Here is a 26,565-nt window from a genome sequence, read left to right on the forward strand (position 1 = left end):
TGAAGAATTAGCTTGACGAAATTAAGGGCGCTGGGAAATCAGTCCTCTTACTACTACTACTGGACCTTTCTGCAGCGTTCCACTTAGTGGACCACAAAATTCTCTCTCAACACCTGACATCTGCGACCAACTTCTCACCAGAGGCATCCAGGTGGGTCACCTCATTTTTGAAAGACAGAGCAATCAGAGCCTTTGCTGACAATGCAAGTGCCACCCTGCACCTATCTCTTGCGGCATCCTCCAAGGCTCTTGCACTTCCCTTACAATTTATAACATTACAAAACCACTTTTGATCTCCTTGACTCAATGGGTATCGCTGGCACACTAACTATGCCGATGATCCCCAGATTCTCCGCCCCCTATATGGCAACTATCATCAAGACTCAGAGAAGCTAAACACTATCAGACCCTTCAAACTTGTATGGCCACTAACTTCCTCTGTCTCAATGATGATAAAACTGAGTTACTCATCGTCGGCCTGCCCACTGTGATCAACAACCTTCGCCAACAATACACTCCCTTCACCATCAACGTATCAACATCCCTGTCTCAGTTGGTAAAAACCTTGGGAGTCTAATTAGACGACTCCTCTCACTCACACGGCAAGTCAACACTATTTCCTCCTCGGCAGCCCACACCATCAAACGTATTAATGCCTGCAGGCCCTGCCTGTCTGCCGACAGCTGCCTTACCGTTGCCTGTGCCATCATAGGCGCAGGATTAGACTACTGTAACGCACTGTTCACTGGCACCACCAAGCATAACATTCACCAGCTGAAAGTGGTCCAAAACAATGCTCTTCGCTCAGCACTAAACATTCCAAAAAGAAATCACATCACTACTGCCAGAAGAAAGGCCCATTGGCTCCCGACACAAGAAAGAATTATATTAAAAACCTTCTCTATCACCCTTTCTAAGACTGACACCCTATCTTGTTCAGAAATTCACGAGAGCCCTTGCTTCAAGACCAACCAGAACGACCTATGCCAACAGGCTCATACTGCCTAATTTCAGGCTGTCAAGTGCGGGTGGATCGAGCTTTCCAGTCATTGCAGCAAAACTGTGGAACTCACTGCCTCCATCACTGAGAGCAGAACAATCATGCAGGATCTTCCGTAAATTATTGAAAACATGGCTCCTCACATAGTTTCCTGTGACTCCTTTTCCTTCACTGTGTAACCTTGTCCTTCACTGAAACACTGTCTTGTAACATTCTCACAATGTCTGTGATGTGTATTCAAGCTGCGCCTTGATGCCTACGGGTTTAGAGCGCAAAGCAAATGTAAAAATAAAAAATAAATAAGTGCAAATACTGGTTGTTCAATCATTGCTGCCTTTTCGTCAGTGCCAGTTCTTGACAGAGTTTTCTAATGAGTTATTGCCTCTCGTACAATCTGATTCATCCTTTTGTACTCCAGTTGCTGCATCTTCTCCTATTTCATTGCACAAACACATGCACGTGGACATTCTTTTAGCTCAAGGCATGGAAATATATTTGCGCTAGAAATGTGAAAAACTCACAGTGTGGAATGACAGTGTTTATGCCGATTGAGAAGCCAGTGATAATCAGGCTCCAGGCCTGTGAGCACTGCCGGCCTCCCTTGGTAATAAAAATGTATAAGCTCAGCTTGGCTGGTACTTCGATTGCTCCATAGATGAAGTGCGTAGTGTATATATCCAGCCCAAAGCCTGTGATGTTGAGGCTGATTCCATAATATGCGAGCGCCACGCCAAACCTACAAGAGAGAAGGCGGGAAAAAACATAGCATGAGCTATTGCCACTCTGCAAGATTAATAAGAAAGAGAAACCACAGAATTTTCCAAGCAAAGAGTTTCTTACCATATCACCCCTGTGCAGAGGGATATTTTCCGCATTACTGGGGTTCTAAACAAGTCTATGAAGGAGTAGTTGGTTCCAGTGTTCTCCTCTTGTGCGATCTTACTGAGAACCTGAGAATGGATAAGTGAAGTTGCAAGTCAAGCCTAACATGTAATTCCATGTCTAACCATGCTTAAAGCAGCACATTTGAGCCACGGGCCAACCCTCAATGCATATGCAGATCCATATTTACTAAACATGAAAAATGCACATTACATTCAGGCTAAGCGAAAGTGTTCATAATAGTACATTGAACATAAAATAGTGTTTTCATTTGTGAGTCTGAGATGGGCGCCAAGTGACCTTAGTATTAGAACACAGTGCCACACTTAAGCGTAAGTAATCCTTGCAACTGCTCTCCAGGTTTTCTGGGATGAGCGTCAAGTGTAAACAAAGACTGAGATAGCAATATGAAAGAACTACAAAATTAAGAAAAGACTACAGAACTTTCAGTGGAGCCTTTTGCTGTCAGGCTGCTTTTTAAAGTGGGTGAAAGGTGCATTAGCCTTGTTCTCAGCAAAAATCATATTTTGTCTTTTCACAGGAAAGATGTTGGGCACTGATATTGAACTTGTTTACTCAACTTCAATCTGCTGCCCAACTTCAAGCTACTGCCCAACTTTGAGATATAGTAGGCGTCAACAGTGAGAGTCCAGAGAATAAAAACATGGCTGCATTTAAGTCCCGCAGAGGGAGATTTCGCTGTGCGTAGACCGGGAGCTGGCAAGAAGACAGATAGAGCAGCACTGGAGCAGAAGGTGTGAGGGGGTCAAGCCCCTCTTTTTCCTTGTCTGGAGTCTAAAGACACTAAATAGAATGTTGGACTTTTCTGAGACATTTTCAGTCCCCAGTGGACTCTGACCACTGACTTTTGAGTAGAACATTTGATTTTGATTGATTTGTATGGGGAATATTTTTACTTGTCCACCCAAGCCAAGACGGCTCACAACCTCAATTCTAATTGGCTGCATGCTTCATACCATGGTCAATCCCAATTGACATGAACTCTATTTGGAGTGTTTTGTCCTCAATTGTTATGCTTTTGGATGAAAAGACCATGGTGATTATGTATTGATGTTTTTTTAATATGTGTTGCCATTTTTCCTGGATTGTGTCGACCACTTCAGGCTCTGGGCTCTGCCAGCTCTCATCTACCTGCCTATTAAAGATAGTAAGTAAAGAAGGTTTTTTACTATTATTGATACCACATTGAGAAATATTTAGAGGTTTTGAGGTATTGAAAGGGGAGGTGCTTTTAGGTGCTTCTACGAAGATTGCCTAACACAATTTGGTGAGATTGCTTAGCAAGATTTGATGAGGTTGCCTAGTAAGACCTGGTCAGGCAGTTAGTTCTTTTATGAGGTGACATTGATCTCTTGGAGAAAGTGTATCCGTTTTTTGTCTTGAGTATGTAGAGGCAATGATTTCTACTTATTCACTAATGACTTTTTGCATTTTAAGTGTGTTGTTCATAGTGACCATTATGGTAGTGATGTTTCTTTATTACTTATTTTGCATTATTTAAATATTTACTTTATGAGAGCGCAGGAATTGAGTGTCCATTGCTGAGTGTCTTGTCGGATGCATTTGAACATGAACTTTAAGAGTGGGGCATCTAAGTAAATGTATTGTGTATTGCTGTATTATATATGGTGCATGTCTTGTAATACACTTGGGAGGGTTACTGGAAATAGCAGAGGGCTATCAATAAATATAATGTGACATTAGTAAACCTCTCCTGCGCAGATGAGAGATCAGCAGCCTACTGCAGGGGTTGTTGCCTTCTCTTTACTGATGCACAGTGAAAGATATATGCTTTTCCCTATCTGTATTCTTACCACAGCCCCTGTCTTGGACACTCCCACGGGGTTGAGGAGAGGCTCTGGTGATCGGGGTGATAAGAATCACATCACTGTTGACGACCGCGGCAGGACTTTGCTCAACCTCTCCTACATCCTAAGAGTATTCTCCCTATGTAGCTACTGAAGAGGGGCTACGGGGGTTGCTACAGGCCTGGCATTGCAAAGAATAAACACTCTAGTGTGTGGAATAAATAGCTCAAAGTACTCTAGTGAAGAGCATGGTGTCCTTCTAAGCAAATACTCTTAAGTGCAATCTAGCTAAGAGGTATTAGAATGGCTAACCCACATGTTGATGCCCCTATACCTGTAAACTGCTGCAGCGCAGTAACCATGTGGTTACAGGAAGGAAGTGTTAGAGGTATCAACACTAACTTTACAGTGGCAGTGCAGTGCCTGGGGTATTGCCAGGGGAAACCCTGTTTACATATATGAAGACACCTGGCATCAAGCCAGGAGACGTGTTTGAAACCCTACACATTAAGAGGGACCTTAATTAAATAGAGTGCACACTCTATAGGTATCCTGAGTTAGCCTTGCCGCAGGTAGACCACCAGAACTGGATTCAAAGGGGCTTCATCTACCCCACTACAAGGGTTAGACATGGTCCTTTATCTATAGAGGGATGAACCTTAGAACACATCCTTAGGTTCTACCCAAATAGAGATGCAAATGACACATCGAACTGGGACCACTATGACATTCTGGTAAGACATTTTGACACTGTTCGTGCTCAATCTGTGAAACATAGAGCCTTGCGAGCTGCTCTGGCAGCACCCAGACCAGTAATAGCATGAGAGGAAGGAACACTTCCATTCCAGACCTTCAAAGCCTTATTGCCCACACAGCAGGGGACATCCCTAGATGGTCTAGATGGTATTCCACTAATCTGAGCCAGCTAGAGGCATCCTACCCTCAGGTCACTCCTCAGCAGAGGCAGAGGGCTATAGGAATTATAATGCCAACAGGTTGTAATCTACTAATGGATCGCTGTGATAGCTGAGTTTGCAGTGCCAGTGTATAGTTGGTTGTACCTTGATCTAATAGGGACTCCTTCAAATACAGCACTTACCTTCATTCTGGCAGAGATATTGAAGCAGCAATGAGTCTAGGGCTAGGAGTAGCTGGGGGTAATTATACCATGATGGGAGTACTCATGCCCCTCATAAAAAGTGAATCAGTGAGACTCGAAGTCTTCGGACGTCTAGCAGTATTTGATCCCATTGTAACAGCTATGCAGGGATCCCCAGGGAAGATCCCCCGGGGAAGGGAAAAGGAAGGAGTCCGATGACAGTAAGTACTCTAAAAAAAGAGTCCCACCTACTAGTACCACTGGTACCAGACGGGAACCAGGCAGAAATACCTTCTCAGCTAGATGCAGAAAGGGAAGGATAAGGGCTTGCAGTATGCCCCCTGCTTAAGATGAAAGGAGGGCCTTTTGTAGCAGAACTATATCTGTAGAGAGATATAGTACCGGTCCCAGGCAAGAAGCTGGTTGGGATAGGAGACCCTACAGGGGCAGAAGTGGTGACAAGAGTACCTATCAGTTAAGGGATAGGGCACAGCTTTGGCAGCCACAGCGATACAGAGATGAATACTGTGCTTCCCCTTCACAGAAAGAGAAGAAACAGGGCCTGTCAGGAGGGAGGGGAAGAAAGGAGAAAGGAAGCAAACTGCAGCTTTAAGAGTGGATAATGGCTAAAGCTCTAAACCAGGGATATTTGTCTGGGTTGGGATGTCCCAAATGTCTCGAAGGACCTGTATGAATATATGACCTTATGATTTACATTTATGCATATAACTTGTCAACATTCATTTCACATAGGTAGTCCATAGTTGAGTTCAATTGAAGTATAGTTTTATGTAAAACAGAGTATTTATTTATCAGAGAGATAGGCTTTCCTAAGATATCCAATGCATTTAGGACCATCTTCAGGGACCAAGTTCTAGAAGAGAATAATCAGAATACATTTGGTGTGCTACATGGGATATTGCTAGCATAACTGTCCATGTTATTATTGTGATATTTACCAGCCTATGTAGTCTTCACTTTTCACTTCTGTGGGAAATTGGTGTCTTCCTATCAGCTTGCGGATTGTTCATGGAGTTCTTTTCTATGACCTTGGATCCTACTGTAGGATCTGTTATGTAAATAAGGTAGGTTTCCTAACTTATTCTTTTTCTACTTTCTTAGGGTGTCTGCTTAATTTGTAACTAGTGAATTTAAAAGTCATACCTTGTTTGAATGGGATCGTAGACTTCCAATAGGTTTCTTGTCCTGGTGGCCTGTGTTGAAAAATGTTTAGTTAAGCCATTGTACGCAGATTAGTGTTGCTAAAGCTGTCTCAGTTCCTAAGTGGCCTCTTTCCTTAGTATTTCTGTAGAGCGTTTGCTCGGGACATCAGAATCACTGTTAAGTGACTCCTGTGTCTCTCGCAGCACTTTTATGTTTGTAATAGTCCCGGCAATTGGTACACAATGACATCATCAACATGATGATGCGATTGTGTGCCGGCGGCCATTGTGATATTGCATGTAGATTGCTGAGTAGTATCAACTCGCTATAATGGAGCATTGGTAATGGACTACAAGTCATTTTCACAATATTTTAACAATTGGCAGTGTTGTGCAGAAACTTTTAAACACGTGGTCACATAATAGTGTAATGGCATTTCCTCAATACTTGGATTGTGAATACCTATTTTACAGTGGTATGGTTAGCATGTTGTATACAAACAACATTACAATGTCATTGTATACACATTATTATTACACATTATGCAATTACCAACAATGGATGGTACCAGTGGTTTCAAAAGAATGATCACTTGTTTACAGGATAAACACGGTGTCTATACACATTTAAGCACGTGGTGGTTGCATATAGCTATCAATGTTGGTAAATTCTAATAACATGACATTTGTATTACTTTTACTCTACAATAAATTATACATTTACATTCACATTTCTTTCTTTTAGGGTGTCCCATGTGATGTGATATAGATTGTATTTTGCTTGTCAATTCTCATGTGAGATGTGATGGTTCCATAAAGCTAGTAATGTTGGTAAATTCTACTGAAAGGGGATTTTTCAGGACAAATTGCTATTTACTCACCCCCCCCACCTTACCATCTTGATCTGCCAGAGCGACAAGGGACCATGCAGGTGGTGATAGTGTGTGGTATAAATAACCTTTAACATGACATAACATAACACTACCAAGCTGGTATAATACAGCTTTGCAAGTCTGGCATTCACACCCATATGAAAATCTAATAACTCAGTAAAAAATCCCTCAAGAAGGTATGGGGTCTGGGACCCAAGAAGATAAAGAAAATCACATATAGAGGAGACCAGCTCCTAAAATAGAACCAGAAGGTATCCAGGGTAAAGGAGCTTACCCCCTGAGCACTGGAGATATATATTCAGAAAAAGGAACATTTCTTTCATTGTTTTGACCACCCGAGACATTGGGAACTTTTCTGCTGGCAAGAACTGTCATTATCACTAAGTTCTGGAAAGATCATCCTTGCGCATTAGATTTAGGTTCTTAGTGATGGGGCCAGAAGCAGGGGTTTTGGACATGACAGTGACTGACTATTTGTTTGACATCCTCATGTTTTTTATCGTTTTCTTTCATGCAGGGAAACACCTCCTAGCTTTAAGGACAGAAGGACAGTGTTCACAACCCTTTTGTTGGTTAATAAAAATCTATAACAAAAACAATGTCACCTTTGTATCTGAGCCTTACCTCTGCATCCTCACATATGGTGTCGGGAGAGGGATCCGACTTTGTTGACAAAAACTGGCTGACCCTTAGCTTTACCAAACTTAGTGTGTGGGCCAGTCACCCTTTGGTAGCCACTTTAGTAGCCACTTTAGTAATTAATGGGCTTTGATCTCTACAGTATTAGGGAAACAACCCTGGAACCCAGGGAAAGACAATTGATACCAACAAACTTAGTATTCATTCCCCCCCCTCCTCTGGGGCTTACATCAGGATGTCCTCAAAGTCTGGGTTGGGTTGGAAGTTTTCCTTAGAGATGATGGCTGGGGTTATAGACCCAGATTGTTGAGGGCATGTTAAAATACTATTACTAAATAATGGTAAACAAATTAAGGCCGGAGCCAAAATAGCTCAAAGATTTTTGGAGAAAGCCATGTTCCCCAGGATAGTAGAAAGAACTGAGACAGAAGTGTGATGAATCCTGCGTAGTCCTCACAAAAACCCTACCTAAAGTCTCCTCACAGGTGGCCAGGGGAATGCAGATGCTTCCTGATCCTAATCCTGGGGGTGGTGTTAGCCGGGAGGATCACCAGGAAGGAGAAGAGCCCCAGGGAATTAGGAGGATTTTGTGGGACGAGACGTGCTATTTGTTTTCCTCAAGTAGGGGAATACCCTTAATGCTGGAATATGTAATGGCTTTCTGTCAGAGAGAGTTTTTATTTTCTCACACTGACTTTTGGAATGTAGAGGAAGATAACCAGAAGCAGTTATATTCTGAGAGTCCGAAAAACCCTCTTAAAATCATTGATATTCATAAACATGAAAGCCCCTATGAGTACCAGAGAAATAAGGAAGAAAAGTCTTTAAATGTTACCAATTTAAATCCTGAGAAACCATACTCTTCTGTAAAGTCAAATAATTCATGGAATCCCTATAGTACTTTGGGGAATAGGTATACGATAAATAGTGAACGTGGTAATGATCATTTCACTAAGAAAGCTGAATTTTGTACTGTGGACTACAAGTACCACAGTTCCTAAAGAACTGGGATGAAGAAGAGGACTGCAGAGGCACAGGCCTGCAGGTTGCAGTCAATTAGGAATGACTTTATGACTCACACCTGAGGAGGACTGAGGGGCATAAAACCCCCCTTCAGGTACAGGTCATGAAAAGGAGCAGCAGTACAAGGTGAAGTACTTTTCCTACCGCCACGTGGCAGCAGAAGCAGAGGTTGTGTGTGAGCATAGTCTCTGGGACCACAGTGCGGTGTGAAGTCGATGCCGGTCCTGAGAGGGCCCTTAATGCTCAAGACCGTAATTGCAGAGCTGGCCCAGCGGGAAGCATCAGGAGAGGCTACCCTCCCTCTGAGGAATGCAGAATGCAGAGGTTTCGCAGTGGCAAGCGCACCTTTTGATACCTTGCCCCCTTGTCTGACAAACACCAGTGACAGGCGAGCACCAACATGTTGTCGGTGCCAGGAGAGCCCTGCTGGTGACAGACACGAGCTGCAGAGAAGAGATTCCCAGACTGCGTGGGGAAACTGAAGCAGAGGACCTGGAGGCAACGAGGCGAACGGACGCGCACACCAGATCCATTGAATTCACTAATAGATAACCGCAAACCAGATCCATTGAATTCACTAATAGATAATCACCCAGATTGCCAACTTGTCAAGCCCAGGTGTCTTAACCATAGATATGTGGTAAACAAAGTTAAACGAGTGAAGAAGAAACATTTTGAATACTGAACCAATATAAAGCAAGTTAATTCTTCTATTATCAACCAAGCTGATTTAAAAGAGCACAGATGGCAAAATAAGAATCTGATTACCTTACCAGAAGAGTGTGATTGTGACATTGTGTGGCATAATAAGAGCCAACAACAAAACAATAAGTCAAAAGAAAAACATTCCCACGCAATTAAGAAAGAACACAAATTGCCAAAGCCAAAAGAAGTCAGTTGGTACTTTCACTGTTGGCAAAAACTATTGCCCATATGAAAAGGACGTCCTACAGAGAATGGCTTAAACCCACATAGTCAAAGCTAAATAAGTGTGAAATTAAAACAGAAACCTTATCATCAGTTGGTTAGTGCATAAGGGAACAAACAAGAGTGGCAGTAAGGCTGCCCTTCGGAAAGAAGAGGCTCAGAGAGAGTGGAGCATAACGTGCAGAGAGTGTGGCAGTCATGCAGGTGTAACAAACAGCACCAGTATGGTTCTTGTTTCCTTTGAAGTGTTTCTTATATTTGATGTTGCAGAGAAAAAGACATTGCTAAACTGTTTGAGCTCAACCTTTACCACAGAAGTACTTGCAAGTAGTAGTTGATTCTGGCCTGGCTGAAGAGTACACCAGGTCAGAGAATATTGAAGTATTTTTATCTGTTCTGATAGGAGAGTATACAAGAGCAGATAATGTTGTCTTAATAAGCCTGGCAGGTGAGTAGACCAGGTGGAAGCTATTGAAGTACTGTGATATGGTTAAAAGTCTTGAAGAAGAAGTTGAAGAGCCAATACAGCATTTTTGTGAATTAAAGCAGAATCATCCTTACAGATTAATATAATTGAAGCCAGAATTGTGTGACCTACTGCAGACATATTTAATATTGTCAAACATGTGGTTTTGTGAGCTGGGGCAGAAATATCCAGGCAAATACTTTTTTTGTTGAAATCAATGAAGTAAGGAAATATTCTGAGTTGCTGAAAAAAAGGTGTTTCAAGAACCTTGTTGCAAGTAACAAGAGGAAGACCTTGTGAATTATTAGTTCAAAGCAAGCTGGAACTTTGTGTCATCAAGCTGGAAATTGTGTTTTATCATGTTGGAACTTTGTTTTATCAAGTTGGAACCAAAGGATAACTGAAGTTGAACCTTGTTACGATACAGGATTTCCTTAACCTTTTTGGAACTGTTGAACAAAATCCTACTTGAATCTGGGGAATTCATCCAGATTAGAAGTAGAAACAGAATTTATGATTTGAATTTGACTGTTATATTTGTTGCTGTTGAACTGCCATATACTGGCTTGTTAGGTTGTGTATGTTTAAGTGTGAGAGACGGAATACTTTTGTTACAGTGTTTACTTTAGTTTATTTTAGGCAGGGAAATTCTCGTCAGGGTAGGGATAGTGGGGCGTTTATCCAACCTTTTGAGTTAATAAAATGGTATATTTTTAAAAACCTTCACAAAGTTGACTGGCCCACATTTCTGACCCCTCACAGAAGACACTGACAGAGGAACAAAAGACTTTGGGGAGGCAGACGTTGACACAGTAACGACTCCTGAGGGGTTAAAGACCCCCCCCATCACTGAAGATGAAACAGAAATCATCCCTGACTTGGCATTCACACAGCTTAATGACCCAATGATAGCAGAGGCCTTCCTCAAAGCTGTCTCCAAGGATGATGGGAGAGCAAGGGAGGATCCATTCTTTTTTATTACACATGGTGTGCTATATAGAGGCGATATCGGTCATGAAGGGACTCCACGCTCTCGAAATTGCACTTGCACACCTTACGTCTGGGCATTTAGGAACTGCTAAGCTCCAAGGGCAAATAGTGAGTTAGTTTTATTGACTAGGAGTATATGCAGAAGTTACACATTTTGTTCTGAGTTGTCCACTTTGTCAGAAAACCTCTACACATACTCCCCCTCCAGTTTCTTTGCAACCTCTCCCCGTTATTGATGTCCCTTTTTCAAGAATAGGAATGGACATTGTAGGTCCTCTAGAACCTTCCAAATTGGGAAATAGATGTATCTTAGTGATAGTTGACTATGCCACAAGATATCCAGAAGCTTTCCCAATGAGGTTTAACACTACACAACAGATCCTCAAACAACATCTTCCTTTCTTGTCCCGGGTAGTTTTTCCTTAAGACATCCTGACCGATCAGGGAACCGCTTTCATGAGATTGCTTATGTTTGTTTGCTTGTTTTATTTGCTTATATTGCGCCAGAGCAAATTGGTCGAAGTAAAACAAGTTCTACAGATCAAAACCCTCAGAGCTTCTGTGTTTCACCCACACAATGACGGATTAGTTGAACGATTCCTAAAACATTGAAGACTGTGCTTAAAAAAACTAGTAGAAGCTTATGGGAGGAATTGGGACATGATGATGCCCTGCGCTCCATTTGCTATTAGAAAAACTCCACAGGCCTCCCTGGGTTCTCACCATTCAAACTCCTCTATGAACTTGAACCCAGAGATGCTCTCGATATGCTAAGAGAAAAGTGGGAAGAGCAAGAAGAAACCATATTACCTCTATCCCAGACCGCACAACCTCTAAAGTAACATATGGCCATAGTTAAATCTATAGTACATTCACATCCTAGCAAATCCTAAGAAAACAAAAAAGCCAATTAATACCGCATTCAGTCACCCATTCCTTTGCTGTTGGTCAGAAGGTGTTGGTGCTTCTTCCCACCTCGGAGCATAAGATGTTGTCCCGGTCGCTATAAGGTTTTTGGACAAACTGGTCCCTGCAATTACCGAGTCTCACAGCCAGAAAGAAGGGCTAAAACTCAAATGTATCATATGAACTTTTTAAAAGAATGGAGGGAGGATCCAGTTGAAACCGCTTCTGAGATGATGTCCAGTCTTCTAGCTGAAGAGATAGATGGGATCAATTTAATACCTGCTGATCTCCTGTCCAATAAAAAACAGGACATCTAAACCCTTTTAGACCAGTTCCCAGACATCTTTGACAGCAAACCAAGAAGAGTAAAAGGGTTTTAGCACTATATCCTATCACCTCCTGATAGGGTTGTTGATTTAATGCCCTCTAGAATTCCTAAGGCCTGTAGACAGATAAACCGTCAGGAAGTGGAAAAGATTCTAGCTTCCGACATAATAGAACCATCACAGAGTCCATGGTCCTTGCCAGCTGTCCTAGTGGTGAACCCAGATCAATCACAGAGGTTTCGTATTGACCTTTGGAAGTTGAACGCGCTATCCCAGTTCAACAATTATCACATGCCTAGAATAGAGGACATCATTGATCGACGGGGATCTGCTGTTTTTCTCTCCACGATTAATCTAACTATAGGCTATTGGCAGGTAGCAGTAAATTCACAAGACAGGGAGAAGACAGCCTTTTCCAATCTTGTGGGGCTGTTTCAGTTTAAAGTCTTACCGTTTGGTCTCCACTGGGCACCAGCAACCTTTATGAGACTAATGGATCAGATCCTCCTCCCATTTTCTAGTTTTTGTGGGGCCTACTTGGATGATATAGTCATTCATAGTAAAATTTCGGAGGAACACTTATTTCATCTTTATGAAGTACCATGGCCCTGAGGAAATCCGGTCTTACTGGTAACCCAAATTTGCTTTTTTTGGTCGTAAACGGCTAGTGCAACCGCAAACTGAAAAAATCAGGACCGTACAGGAATTTTCGGTAGCAAAAACTAAACGGGAGCCATTCTTGGCCTGACAAGTTATTAAAGGCGGTGTAATAGACACAAGAATTCTTGTGTCTATTGTTCTGTGCTTGCCCTGGGTTCACGTTGTCGGGGATGCCTATCCTGGATTACATTAAAGGCGGTGTATGCTGTACTGTTCCTCCATTACCTCCTGGACAAGTTAAGAAACGCTGAGCCCCAAAAACCTGAATGGGATAAAACGATCAGGCCTGCTTTAAAACCCTAAAACATATTCTTTGTAGTAAGCCTGTGTTGAAGGTACGCAATTTCACAAAATAATATATCCTTCAGACAGACGTTTCAAATGTTATTCTAGGTGCCGCTTTGTCCAAAGAGTATAGTGGAATAGAGCATCCTGTAATATATATCAGCAGAAAGCTCTTCACTTGAGATGAGAATGCTGCTACAATCGAACTGGAGGCTTTAGCCATAAAATGGGCGGTTAGGTACTTTAAGTACTATCTTACCAGTGAGAAGTTCCAGTTAGTTACTGACCACTCACCTCTCACATGGATGAGTCTCCACAAAGATACCAACCGCAGAATTATGTGAGCTCCAGCTCCAAGGTTTCTTGAGCTCCAACCTTATTGCTTTCTCGTCGAACACCCGAAAGCTTAAGAGCAGGGTAGTGTGGACTTTTATCATGTTTTCCACTAGGAGATGAAGAAAGCAGCAGCATAGGGGGAAAGGTGTGTAATGTATCTGTGGATGTCTTCCTTTCTCCCCTGGGGGAGACCTTTCCCATGCGGCCAGGGTGGTGCGTCCACAGTACAATAATCCCACTGGGAGTGGTGCACCAGGGGAGGATCACATGAGAGAGGAAACCCCTTATGGGATTAGTGATGACCATCCCCTGAGAACGTGATATATACCTCTGCTTTGTCAGACCCTCCCTCTTTCCCCAAGCAAAACTCTCCTTCTCACTTTCCAACCAGTACCAATATCTGCTTCTGTAAGGCTAACCAACCTAGTCGGCAAGACCTGACTAGCGGCCCTGAAAGTACAAGTTGCTTTCCATATCACTTCAATACAAGTACTGTGACGAAGGAGATGACCAGGAGTATGTAGAATACTGCAGAGAACCGGAGTGAACGGTATAGTCCCTCACGGCATTTGATTGCTCAAAAGAAATACAAAAATACAGAGGGAAACCAACATGGAGAGAGCCATCCTCAGACAAGGAAACCCTACAGACGGCGAGCAGGGGACCGCAGCCGGTGACGCTGTGTATAGATCTGAACAAAGGTAGTCCAGCCATAAGGAGCTACCTCGTTCTCTGCCCGAACAAACCTCTGGGCATCCCAAAGTACAGGAATATCACGGAAAGCAGGAGTGCAGCTTGAGAAGGGAGCAGCAACTGGCAGAGCAGCTGCCAATGAGGAGAACCTGAATGCGCCTGGAGACGGAAGGTCCAGCTGAAGGAAGAAGAGTTGACTTTCAAAGGTGCTGCCGACGTGAGAGAACACTGAATGTGGCCTGAGCCTCATGCCAGATCACTGCAGTTCAAAAGACGCAAACCACACAAACAGGTACGCGGACAGACAGAGATGCTAGAGATACTAAGAGAGGTCTGAGAGCTCCTTTACCGAGAACGAACACGGCCAAATAAACTGTTTTTTGGGAAGGTGCCCACTGGGGAGGGTCTACAACCACGTTTAGCTCACTGTACCTTTCAGATGTGAGGTGCTAGAGGTCCGGGTGGAGTCTGGGAAGAACTGCAGAGCACAAGATAAAAGGATCTGGGACCCCAGGAACATGAGAGAAAGGAAGAACCACTTTTATACTTGGCAGGAGAGTAAACCAGGCAAGTAAGAGACATTGTTTTGAGTCTGGGAACCGCACCTATATGAGAGCAAGGGAATCGGAGGGTCTGGAACCCTGAGACAAACAGACACGGTACAGAAGGAAACATATGCTTGGCAGGACAGTAAACCAAGCTATTGCAACAGCACATTGCGAGTCTGGGACCTGCACCCATATGAGAGCCAAAGAATGAGGGTCTGGGACCCTGAGAGAAACAGTCAGAGCAGAAAGAAGCTCATGCTTGGCAGGAGAGTAAACCAAGCTATTCGAATCTGGGACCCGCACCCATATTAGAACCAGCCGCACCCATATTAGAACCAGAGAATAAGAGGGTCTGGGACCCTGAAAGCAAAATGGAGAGGCCAGAAGTAAACATACGCTTGGCAGGAGAGTACACCCAGCTGGTATGATACAGCCTTGTGAGTCTGGGGCTTGCACCCATGTGAAAATCTAAGAACTCAGTTAAATCCTCTCAAGAAGCTATGGACTCTGGGACCAGGATGATAAAGTAAATCACACAAAGAGAAGACAAGCTCCTCAAAAATAACCTGAAGGAATCTGGGGGAAATTAGCTTATCCCCTGAGCACTGGAGATACATATTCTGAAAAAGGAACATTTATTGTTTTGACCACCGAGACATTGGGAACTTTTCTGTTGGCAAGAACTGTCATGATCACTTTAAGGTCTGGAAAAATCATCCTTGCACATTAGATTGAGGTGATTAGTGTTAGGGCAGAAGCATGGTTTTTGGACATGACAGTGACTATTTATTTGACATCCTATGTTTTCCATAGTTTTCATTGAGGTTGGGAAACCTCTCCTAGCTTACGGGACAGAGAGGCTGTTTGTCCAACCTTTGTACAGGTTAATAAAAGTTTATAACCAAAACGATGTCACCTTATGTGCATGAGCCATACTTCTGCATCCTTACAGCTACTAGACGGCTCTTGCAGGATATATACTGGTGGCCAGGGCTTAGTAAAGACATACGTCAGTACATAGCAAATGGCTCCATATGTTTAAAGACAACAGTGGAGAATTCCCAGAAACCACCAGTAAGCACACTAATCAGGGCAACAGTGTCTTTTGAATGTATGTACATGAAACACATAGGCCAAGTACAAGTCTTTCTTCGTAGTGATAGATTTGTGCTCAAGATGTATTTATTATTTATTTATTTATTGTGCACTTGTTAGGCGCTTATACAACAAGTACATTGTGCTTCAAAGTGCCCACATGGCAACAGGGAGGGAACATGGTATTGAAAACAATATATACACTTGGGAGTAAAGATGAACCTAGTGGGCCTTGTGAGTATTCAGAACGTGCAAGTGCACAGAGAGAAGATGGGGGGGAGTGGTGGTAAGTGCTGAAATGTCTGTGCTCGTGGGCATTTGTAAGTTGCAAGTATAGTAAGTGCTAGGGAGCGTTGCGCTCAATAAGTGGGTAAGTGCAGGCCTACAGTGTGGGTATGGCAGTGGGTGCCAAGGCAATTGAAGTGTGTAGACAGAAGCTGAGGCGATTGGGTGTGGGAGGCCAGGGCCCCGAGGACACGTGCAGGCCCTGGTCAGCAATCGTAGTGACTGTGAGGTTAGCAGAGAAGGAGGGAAGGGAAGCAGGTAGTGAAAAGGAAAGTCCTGAGGAAAGTCTTGAGGAGCTTCCGGAATTTGAGGAGGTCCGGCTCTAGAGGAAGGGGGAGGCTGTTGCACAAGAGGGAGCCTGCTGGAGCGAGAGATTGGCCTCCGGCCCTGTGTTTGGAGAAAAGCTTAAAAAAAAAGAGAGTTGGTACCAGAGGAACGTAGATGTCTAGATGGAGAATATTTAGTGATAGCAAGTTGCAGATAGCCTGGTCCCTGACCCCAGACAGCCTTGTGGAGCCAGGGAAGTTTTTACGGCAGGAGAGATTCACTTGGCTAATATACCTGAAGAAAGCGGACTGACAAGAGGTCATAAAGGATTTTCTGTCCTTAGATATGTCGGCACCATAATTATTCCAAACTGACAATGGGGCAGCCTTTTTGGGCAAAGCCTTAAGAGAGGCCCTGCCAAGCTGGGGTTGTGCCTTGCATGTCTCTGATCCATTTTGCCCACAAGCCAGTGGCATTGTGGAGAGAGCCAATGGGATAGTAAAGTAAAGTAAGTCTTGAGTAAATGCATCCTTTCTTCTGGGGTTATTGGGTGAATCATGTACCTATAGTGGAGCAAAGCATAACTAACTTAACTTTCTCAATGTGAGGGTAAAACACGTGGGTTGCTATTTGGCACTTCTATGTATATGCGTGACTTACACAGTCATTGTAGTTCTCTCACCAGGCCTGACCAGCTGCTTCTCATAAATCTCCTGAGAGGCTCCATCCCTGGTGAAGAAGCATTTCCACAGCAATAAGACAAAGATAAGTCACAGAACAGCTTGAAGTCTGGTAACTACGTCCTGTAGAAGATCCATGATAAAGAAGCACTTGGACCATGCTACAGACTTCCTGTGAAGGTACTGAAACCTATTCGCGCAAGAAGAGTAGTCCTGCCAGCCCTGCCTCCTAGGAAAGGTACACGCCATGTGTCTGAGGACGACCTTAAGCCAGCTCCAGACAGTTACGCCCCAGATCCCAAGGTAGGAGATTCTCTATAATGAGCAGCCTGACCAGCAAACAAGAATAGAAGAACAGGAGATGTTGCAATGTATCCAGAAACCTCAAAATCCTATGAAAATATGTCTCTTTTTGTGGCACCAGATGGGTCAGAAATAAAGTCAAGTGCGAGGTCCATCGTGAAGATGAGGATTTTTAAGTGCACGAAAAACCTGGAAATTATTTGTTGGAGCAGTGATCCTGTTCTAGACTTTGCTGTGGGTAGGTCTTCTCACCTTTTTTGTCTTATTGACTTCAGAATTTTTTTAAAATCTTAATAGAGATCCCAATTATTAGCCGAAAGTTGAACTTTTTAACCTTAGCTGCAGCACATTTTCCTGGTTCCGATACACAAGTGGGAGATACGGGTAGCTGACGTGGGAGGAGTCTCAACACAATGAAGCATATACCTACTAGAGTTAGGGCAATTCTGGACATGCCAGTGTAAGAGCTACAGTGGGCCTAGTATGTAACTCCAGGTACATACTGTGACGAATCTGAGGATGTCGCTCCTTTTTTCATAGGGGGAGACGTTTTCCATGGGGCAAGGGCGGTGCGTCCAAAGAACAATAAACCCCCTGGGGGTTGTGCACCGGGGACGATTGCATGGGAGAGGAAACCCCTTCTGGAATTATGGACGACGCTCCCCAGAGAGCACGGTATACCTGCCAATCAAGTGACCCTAGATCCCCATCCTACAGCCCTAAGAACAACCCCTTCCTCCCTAATAGGCTCATAAATAGTCATTGCCCTTCCAATCCCCTAGAAAGTACTAGGATGAGGAAGAATAGGAGTTACCTAAGTGAAGATCTCTTTTGCAGTACTGTGATGTGAAGAAGAACCCCAATGACTTGAAAGGGAGTCATAAAATCAGTACTGTTATGAGAGAGAAGCATGGAGGCATGAGGATTACGTGTAGAAGCATGAGGATTACCTGTAAGAACCACATTCAGCAGTCTAGTGTTTCTCCATGTCCTTTTGGCCAGAGATAGTATAAAAGGGAAGACAGACTCAGGACGTATGAGCGAAGCATTCCCTGGAGGAGCGAGGAGCAGGAATCCTGTGTTGCAACAGAGGGGGCTGTGGGCCACCGTTCCACCCAGAGAGAGGGAATCCTTGAACCCCAGCAGCATGTGGGGAACTTGAGGGACGCTGGAGACTCCCTCACTGGGGCAACCCAGAAGACCAGTGCCTCCCAGAAGCTCAAACATTACTGGAGCTTCACAGAGGGATGCAGCTTCCCGGGAACCACTGATACCTGCAAGAAGGAACGAAACAGGTACGTGGGGAGTCCGGGATGTGCAGGAGGTCCGGGGAAGCAACAGGAAGAATATAAAGTTGGAAGCAGGGGATGTGGGGCCATGTGTGAGTTGTATACTCAAGAGTGAACCAAGCACATACAACGCAGCAGTGTGAGTCTGGGACCTGCACACAAGAGCATGAGAATAAGAGGGTATGTGACCCTGACTGAGTTGTATACTTGGCAGGTAGTGAACCAAGCTGATGCAATGCACTCGTGCAAGTCTGGGACACGCACCCAGAAAGAAGAGGGTCTGGGACTCTGTGAGAGGAAAAGGGACAACCCATGGGAGAACACTTGCTTAGAAGAAGAGTGAGCCAAGTCGTGTAAAGCATTGCGAGTCTGGGACCCACACCGACACGAGAAGAGGAGGATAAGAGGGTCAACAACCCTATTTATTATTATTAATAAACTGGCTAAGGACAGTCTCCTGCAGTCTACACAGAGTGCTGGAAATGTTTTGTGGAGGAGGATATTATCGACTGTTTTTCCTTGGCAGATATCCTTTTAATTGTTGGAAATAAAGAAAGGTGGCATTTCCATAAATGACTCGGTGGTGCGAAGCACCGGTGCGAAGGTCTGGCTAAGGACAGTCTCCTGCTGTCTGCCACAGGGAGCCGGAGTGAGCGGTTGTGTGGGCGCCATAAGTGAGCATATTCGGAAGGGTAAGTTAACAGCAAACCTGTCAAGTTTGACCTGCTCATAACCCTCACTGTAACTTGCAAAAGACTTCCCAACACTGACATATCTAGTGTGAGTTAAGCAAGCAGACACTAGGATCTGCTAAAAGGTAATAACATACCCTCTAATTTAGTGTGTTAACACTGCTTGCACACATCAAGATCTCTTTAAATACAATTGCCATGCCCGGAAAAGTATGTGCGAGAGCTAACAATTACGATCTACGCAATAAGGCACCATACAGGAAAAATAAGACATGAAGTGCTGAGAGCAACAAAAAAGTGCCTGAGAATTTGCCTATTGCCCTCTTGCCAAGAGGGAAGACTCACAGTGGCACAGGATTCGGGAAAATTGCTGCATTTTTTTACCCTGTGAGAACCTCTCTGCAAGCACTGGATAATCAAGTAGTAACGGTGGAAATGGCAGCGGAGAGTAGATGCCGAGGTAGGAGCAATCAAATGGATATGTCAGACCCATCTCTAGCCACCTGTCAGAATCCGGGGTAGATGAACTCGTAGTGTACCCGAAGAGCACTTCTTACTAATGTATCCCTCTGGATGAAATATACATGCAGATGGATCAATTAATAGGAAGATGGGACACCACACGAAACACCGTAAACTGCAAGAAAAATGAACACCATCAATGGGGTGAACTTTCAACATGGCAGTGTGAACAGTAATTACAAAAATATCTGCTAACCTGATATGAGGTGTTTTTTTCTGGCGTGTTGTGAATGAAAACTCCTTCTGCTAACCTCCCTCAATCGTAGACAAACACCTACAATACACAGTATGTTGTTATTAGGCAAGAACTAAAGGAGGGATTCAGAACCAAACCCTATGTTATGGGACCTACCATTTGTATTGTGCAAGAGGTGCGACAGAAGTTGCAATCCAAGAAGTCCTCAGTAGGCATGCACCAAAGTAGAGACCATCCAGAGCAAAGGACTATCACAACGGCACGAGGACGCCTAATGGCGAAAGTGGCGATAGTCTCTAGTCGCGATAGTCACCTGCCCCGACGAAACGAGGACGCCTAATGGCAATGCGCACTTAATATGGCAGTCTCTAGTCCGTGCGCGTATGTGGGATTAGATGGCAACAGCATGCTTGAAGATGATTCGGGCTAGGAGTTGTTCGACAGCGTTTGCAGAGGTAGCAGTCCAACGATAGGCTAGGCAGTCCGTGAAGAACAGTCCAGGTCGTAGCAGTGCGAGAACAGGGTACAAGCACCATGGCAAACAAAACTACTCCAATTGTGGAACCTAAACCTACCCCATTCCGCCTACGTCTCAAGTTAGCCAGTCAACCCTCGACCATCAAACCTTCCGGATTCCTTCCTAGTTTCAACGTAGAGTCTAAACCCATTTACTCATAACATAAAACTGCCTTGGACCTAAATTACCACCTGCCATCTGTCTCCACTTCTCTGCAAATGGTCTGGGCTCCTACTAAAACAGATATACCGTGTTCTACCTCAGCCAAAAACTTTCGACTCTGCTCTAGACTATCCAAACTTCATGAACCCCTGACCAAATTTCATTAACAATAAAATCCATACCAGAATGAATAATAATGCATTAACGAATGCTAACCCAATTACCAAAGTAAGTCAGATTAAACCTCATGCCTGTTCGGCTAACACCATTATCTATGCCAGAAAGAATACCAATCCGACAGTAACCAATCTTAAACCTAACATTAAGGTAAGTCAGGATAATCTACCGGCCTGCCTGACCGTGCCAATACCTCACATTTCAACGGCGCATTAATCAATGCTAGATCACTAGTAGCGCAATCTACTGAGATAGCGGATTTGATCACAGCTGACAATCTGGACTTCCTAGCCATAACAGAGTCATGGTTACATGCAGCCGCAGGCCCAGCCCTCCTACTCGCAGTTCCTGACAACTACAACATCATCAGTGCTGACAGAACTGATGCTAGAGGCAGAAGCAGAGCCATTATTGTAAAGACCAATCTAGCCATGAGAATAGCCCCCTCACCAGTCATCAAATCTTGTGAACTTCTCACAGTTAAATTACCTACCTCCTACACTAGTACCCTAACAATTCACTTAATCTACAGACCTCCCAGACCGATTGTCTCCTTTGATGAGGACATTTCAACAATTCTATCCGATAACACTAAGGTTTCCTCCCAAATACTCCTACTTGGAGATTTCAACCTGGACTTCAATGATTCCATTGATCAACATGCTTCAGCAGTCACTAATACGCTTATGGAACTTGGCTTCTCCCAAAGAGTGACTCAGGCTACCCATGACAAAGGCAGAAACTTAGATTGAGTGTCCGACCTTAACTGTGTAATATCCATCACATCACAAACTTGGGCAGACCTCTTCCTTCTGTCCTTTACTCTTCCAACCAACACCCTTACTACCAAAGCCAACCTAATAGCTCCTCCACTCCTCACCAGAAACAAAGGAAATATCACGGCAGACAAGATCCTACCATATGTAATCCCTGACCTCAACAGGCTGTCGGATTCCTCTGACCCAGATTCCCTAGTAGAGGCCTGCAATTCCTCCATGGCTAAAGCGCTAGACGCTATTGTCCATCTCAAAATGCGAAAAAGTTAACCAAGAGGTCACCTGAACTCTTGGTTCACACCTCAACTAAAATCCCTGAGAGCTGAAAAAAGAAAGTTGGAAGCCCTCTGGAGACAACTACTTACGGAGGACAACAAAACAAACCTAAACAACTACATTGCCTCCTATAAAAAAGAAATGATACGTATTAAACAGGAAACCTATAATGACAGGATTCACAAAGCAAGCTCAAGCTCCAAGGAACTCTTCTCTATCCTAAGAGAATTGGAAGCTCCTATACCCCAGACGGACGACTGCCTTAAGGACAAATTATGGTGTACCAAAATCCAGAATGCCCTAACAACTAAAATCTCCCTTCTCCAGAAAAAGATTGCGGACCAAAGAGCTAATCTACATTCTATAATTCATGATGCCACACTGACGACCGCATCTACTAAACCTTCTCAAAGTTTGAGATTCTCACAAGTTTCTATCCATTGAGGTTGAAAAAATCATTGCTTCCCTCAAACCATCAAGATGTCAGGGAGACAATTGCCCAGCTCAAATAATTAAAGACACTGCCATAGATTTGGCACCTTTTATCTCCAAACTGATTAATGCATCATTCTCATCTGGAACTGTTCCTAGCAACCTAAAGGAGTCATGGGTACAACCACTCCTAAAAAAGAAAATCTCTGGACCCTTCCATTCCTACTAATTATAGGCTGATAACCACTGTTCCATTTCTTCTTAAAATACTGGACAAAGTAGCCTATATCCAAATACAGGAGTATCTGGAGACTAACCACCTACTAGGAGTCCGCCAATCTGGCTTTAGGCCTCAACACAGTACGGAAACGGTTCTGATAGATCGCAAGACCCAGATCGATGAACTCAAGGAGAATGGGAAAGTAGCTCTATTACTACTCCTCAATTTATCTTCTGCCTTCAATCTGGTGGACCACAAAGTACTATTCCAACACCTTGCCTCAACTGCCCACTTTTCACACAATGCTATTACTTGGATTAAATATGATCCACATGAGCAAGGTCATAGTTCTGGGGCAGGGCTTGGACAATAGAGGGGCCAGATGTGTCACACAACCAGGTCTCTGTCAAAAACAGGAGATCTGGCTGGGAGCTCATCAGCAAGTCATGACACTCATAGCGTGTGCCAACAGTGATCGAGTATTAAGCAGACCACATTGGAGACCTGCTACCGATGTAATTGTAGCAGTTGTAAAGGATTTTTCAAGGCCCACTGGCCATCTTGTTTTATCAGTGACTAGAGATAACAATGTGCTACGTTCAAGGAAGGTAGCTGCCCCAGTGTTGCCAATGCCAGCAACCAGACTATGCACGACCCGTGCATGGACGGGCACAGACAGGGCTTCCCTTAAGCGTGCCTTCGGCACTCTGACGGCATGCCCGCTGCACCAGTCTGCTGCGTGGGCGAGTGAAGCAGCACATAAGTGCCATCAAAAAACAAGTGGGAGGCGAGGAACGCCGGAGAGCAGACATAGAAAAAGGACTAGCCGATGAGCGGCGTCCTATACTAAAATAGCAATATCACAATGTATCACGAGCAGACAAGTAAAAACAAAGGCTAATATAATCCAGCGCAACAATAAGCTGTAAAGTGTAGCAACAGTCAGTAAAATTAATTTGGACAAATAAAACGGAGCCGCTGAGTGGGGACAACCTCCCTCTGCTTCTTCCCTGGGTTGCTCAAGTGAGATCCCCATGACCTTTGCCGCCTCCTCCAGCATAGTGCCCCTTCTCTGCCTCCCCTCCCAGGTGAATATTAGTCCAAACAGGAGTGTCCATGGGATATGGTCCTGTTTAAGCTTCTCGGCCACTGGTCTAAATGTGAGTCATTTCTGGAGGGTAGGAGCGGCTAAGTCTTGAAAGATCAAGAGTTTGTGCTTGCTGGAGATAATCTCTCTCCCGCACCTGGAGGCTTTCATAATAATATCCCTAGGTTGGGCACGGGGCCCCATCCACAGCTGGCCCACCCTGTGCACTCTAAATCCTAAATGGCATATAGTAACTCCTCCATTCCCTGGTTCGCTCCTGCCAATTCCCCTTGCAGATGGAGCACATCCCCATGTAGTGAATGATTGTACTCCTCAGCGTCCCCCATGTGGGTGTTTATCCAATTCATGTCTTTGGCCACGACATCCAGGGATTTATGAAGACCCCCCGTTGTCACGATTCCTTTCCTAACCGATGATGTCAGCTTCTCCTCTAACGCCGCCATACATTCTAGCAGGTCTGCTTTTGTGAGAGCTGCAGTTGAACTCCCACCCTCCTTCGATGTCACCATGTCTGGCTCCAGTTGTTCGGCGCTCCTTTTCGAGGTCTCAGCCTCCCCGGCAGTGCTCCACAAGGCAGTTACCGATCTCTGCTTCTTTGAGGCTTTGCGTGGTGGCTTATACGGTAGTGGGCATCTACCAGGTTGTTTTCCACCCCATCTCTTCCCACTCCTCCCCGTCTCTGCCTGTATTCCTCTCCTCCCCTTCAGTGTGTGGGTTCCCTTTAGGACCCAAGTCTACTTGGCAGGCTTAAGTTATGGGGAGGGGGTAGCTGGGAAGAAGCACCACACTCCGGGCTGGTCCCGGGTGCTTTATCCACCTTGTCTGGGGAAGATCTGGGTGGGCCTACTTTCGCTCCCCCCCAGGGCAGGCTGTTGCAGAAGCTTTGGATGCCGTTACTGCTCTCAGCGGCCCCGCCACTCGTAGCTGGGCCCGGACGAGTAGGGACAGACAGAAATCGCAGCTGATGGGGTCTCCCCTCGCTGTATCCACCACACTCTACCGTGACATATTCTCCTTGCAGTGGCGGGCGAAAGGGACCCTCAGTGCGTCCTCTACTCTGTTGCTCACTGAGAGTTAGCCAGGCTCTGCAAGTTCTGGGATATGGGCTGCTCTCCACTCCTCCAGCCCCCGGGCGTACTTGAGGCAGCACCAAGCTGGGAGGAATACTCAATCTGTTGGGCCCGTCGGTCTCGCCCCTCGACCTGCAGCACTCTCCCATGTGGCTGTAAACGGCTTCTCAGACCCACGTGGCAAGGCCCGGGCCGGTCCAAACCACTGCAAGAGCTTCTTCTGCAATGTTTTTTCCGCCCGTAGCTCTACCCCCGTCCTGTGGGTGTTCGGCATCCCCTTATAGTCTTTTGTGTGGCTGCCGCATTGTGCTTCCTTGAGTTGCCACCAGACCACTGTCTGTGTAACGTGGATAAGGAGATCCTAGTAGATAAGTGGATAAGGAGATCCTAGTAGACCGTTCACTTGTACAGTTCAATTATAAAACCCTATTGCTTGTCCAGACTTACAGGTGATAAATCCATGAGAAGTGAAGCATACCCTGTAATATGGAGAGAGCATGGTCACTGTTGCCATGTGATGAACACGCCTATGCTCCTTCAGTCCTCTGGGGCAACGGAAGTATGGTGAAAGTGCACAGTACCTAGTGGGAATGTCAGTGATGATAAAAGACCATGCTGGGCACCACTACAAAATGAGGAGGCGAAAGCATGCTACGGATAACCTAGCAGGGCTTTGGCCAAGGAAAGCTGCAGTAAAAAGAGAATAGCCTCCGTGAATGATGACACACTCGATAGCCGCATTAAAACCAGCACAGCAAACACATAGGATAGAACCCACAAAAACAACCTGTAGTATACTAAACATGATGATCTTGTCCCACTTATCATCTCACCTCTGTACTGATTTTGGAAGACAAGTGTTTCTTGCGGTTCATTGTAGAACACCTAAGCAAGTGAGCATGGGCCTCCTTCACCTTGCCTTTAGACAAGAGCCACCTGGCAGACTCGGGTAGCCACCTGAGGAGACAAGAATGGTTACATTGAAAGAACAGAAAATGGATAAAGGATCAGGAGAACGACAGGCACAGAGGGCCCTAAATCACAGAGGTCCATTGGTGTGTGCAGATCAGAAACTCGTTCGCAGTGGCAAAGGGTCAGTCATCGCGATGAGCCAACACCGAGGCTTGATTTACTTTCTTGTTATTTCATTGAAAGAGCGCTTTTGCTACATGATGGAAGACAGAAGAAGGAACAGTGTGAATAAAAATATACAAATAAAAGCTCCTAATCATAATGTCCAGTAGAAGAGCTCATGTTGAGGAAGGAAAAGCAGAAGTAATTTCAGAAGATTTAAGAATGTAATGACATACAGCAAGGGAAGGTGCTTCACTGAGAATGAAAGTAAGGGTGTTCCTGTCTTTAAGAGGCAAAAACAAGACAGTGCGGAAATGATACGCACTAGTAAAAGACCTGCATTCTGCGTTTTGCCTGGCTGGCATCCTTCTCTCACCATATGCTGATAATGCCCAAAATACAAGGGGAAGTGACAACGATGAGGAGATAGCGCCAGTCTCGGATCAGATAAGCCAACAGGGAGAGCAACATGTTTCCAATACTCCAAAAGAGTCCATTCAGGATTCCTGCTTTGGTGCGATTGGCCGTATCCACCCACTCCACGCCTGTAAAATAAGACACAATCACCAGACATTCAGTTTTTAGTCACATTGCAATCTAGAGCTTTAAACTATACATGCACAAAATTCCTGCCCACCAACAATGGCAGATCAGAATGGCGGAATAGGGTTCATTCAACCCCCAAAAGTCAGGTTTCGTCCAGCCTCTATGGTTTACTGGAATGACAGCCATTCTGAGGTTGCAAAATTTCAGCCATTG

At 44.6% G+C, this 26,565-nt stretch overlaps 1 protein-coding gene across 2 annotated transcripts in view; it reads right to left on the reverse strand.

Annotated features, from left to right (window-relative positions):
• SLC22A7 (solute carrier family 22 member 7) overlaps positions 1-26,565 on the reverse strand; it is a 666,459-nt gene that overhangs the window by 420,279 nt on the left and 219,615 nt on the right. For both annotated transcript variants that reach the window (XM_069608871.1, XM_069608870.1), the window contains exons 5-8: positions 26,183-26,351; positions 25,566-25,689; positions 1,841-1,950; positions 1,522-1,736 (exon numbers count right to left, since the gene is read on the reverse strand). In XM_069608871.1, coding sequence (XP_069464972.1) covers positions 1,522-1,736; positions 1,841-1,950; positions 25,566-25,689; positions 26,183-26,351 — 618 coding nt within the window. The remainder of the gene's footprint in view (positions 1-1,521; positions 1,737-1,840; positions 1,951-25,565; positions 25,690-26,182; positions 26,352-26,565) is intronic.

The sequence above is a fragment of the Ambystoma mexicanum genome, chromosome 4q (assembly GCF_040938575.1).
Source record: "Ambystoma mexicanum isolate Mex_15411 chromosome 4q, UKY_AmexF1_1, whole genome shotgun sequence".
Taxonomy (NCBI): domain Eukaryota; kingdom Metazoa; phylum Chordata; class Amphibia; order Caudata; family Ambystomatidae; genus Ambystoma; species Ambystoma mexicanum.